Source organism: Terrapene carolina, unplaced genomic scaffold, assembly GCF_002925995.2.
Source record: "Terrapene carolina triunguis isolate 2854851 unplaced genomic scaffold, T_m_triunguis-2.0 Scaffold19305, whole genome shotgun sequence".
Lineage (NCBI taxonomy): Eukaryota > Metazoa > Chordata > Testudines > Emydidae > Terrapene > Terrapene triunguis.
This window is the reverse complement of record NW_020683656.1, coordinates 1-1,263: the sequence shown is the minus strand read 5'-3', so window position 1 is coordinate 1,263 and position 1,263 is coordinate 1. Positions and strand designations below refer to the sequence as shown.

General features: G+C 69.3%; 1 protein-coding gene across 1 annotated transcript; it reads right to left on the bottom strand.

Annotated features, from left to right (window-relative positions):
- Positions 1–172: 172 nt before the first annotated feature.
- Positions 173–1,229, bottom strand: LOC112124709 (SH3KBP1-binding protein 1-like; the record flags this gene model as incomplete). Its single annotated transcript, XM_026661905.2, has 3 exons — positions 173–351; positions 627–723; positions 1,076–1,229. Coding segments are annotated over 3 exons (430 nt in total), but the record flags the coding sequence as incomplete, so codon positions are not given.
- Positions 1,230–1,263: the final 34 nt, after the last annotated feature.

The following is a 1,263-nucleotide window of genomic DNA, read 5'->3' as shown; positions in this document are numbered from 1 at the left end:
GGTCCCTGGGTTCCCATGGTGACGGGAGGGGGTCGGTCCCTGGGTTCGCATGGGGGATGGAAGGGGGTGGTCCCTGGGTTCCCATGGTGACGGGAGGGGTCAGTCCCTGGGTTCCAATGGTGAGGGGAGGGACCAGCAGGGTCAGGCCCCAGGCTTCCCTGGCGACAGGTACCTGGCGGCTTGCCCAGCATCTCCATGGCGGTGGTCAGGTCCCACATCTGGAGGCTGCCGTTGGCATGGCCCGTGAAGAGGTAGCGGCGCGGCCGGGAGCCGATGCGGCTGGAGCCTTCGCACTCGTGCACCGTGAAGGAGGTGATGGCCGTGCTGTCCACGGAGCGCACCTCGCAGATCCTGGGGCAGGGGGCAGAGCGGGAGCTGGGGGCCAGGACGCCTGGGTTCTATCCCCCCTGCTCAGCCAAAGGCCCTCCGGTGCCTGTCTCCCCCTTTGTACAGCCGGGAGAACAGCGAGGCCCTGTCACCCCCATCCCTCGGGGCCCCTGCACCACGGAGCCTCCCCCACCAGATGCAGCGCCAGCCATGGGGGGCACCCGCGAGTCGTGAGAGCCCACCCCACCACCGGCCGGGCCACGTGGCTCCTTGACCCAGGCTTGGGGCCCCCCAGGCACCTCTTGCCGGTGGAGGAGAGACGCACGAAGACCTGGCTGGCATCTGGAACCACCTTCTGGATGAAAACCTGCTGGTCGTCCCGCTCTCCGAAGGGCCCTGCCGAGAGTCGCCAGTCAGTGCCCCTGGCCTCCGCTCTGGGGGCAGGGACACGCCCACCCCTCCTGCCCCCCAGTGCCACCAGCCTGTTCTCGAGCACTGTCACCGCGCCCCCTGCCCCCCAGTGCCATTGTCTGCCCCCCAGCGCCACCACCCCGTTCCTGAGCACTGTCACCGCCCTCCTGCCCCCCAGCGCCACCACCCTGTTCTCGAGCACCGTCACCGCCCCTCCTGCCCCCCAGCGCCACCACCCCATTCCCGAGCACCGTCACTGTGCCCCCTGCCCCCCAGTGCCACTATCTCCCAGCACCGTCACTCCAACCCCCTCCCACCCCCCAGCACCGTCACCCACCGATGTCAGTGCCGGCGCTGCAGCCTGCGTGCCCGTCGAGGTCCTCCAGGGACAGGATCTTGAAGGAGGCCAGCGGGGTGGAGCCCGGCTGCGTGGAGATCATGCCGCGGAAGCGCGTCACCGTCCAGGTGCGGACGTGGTTGTTATCGGCACAGACTGGAGGCCAGGGGGACGGATTAATTTCACCA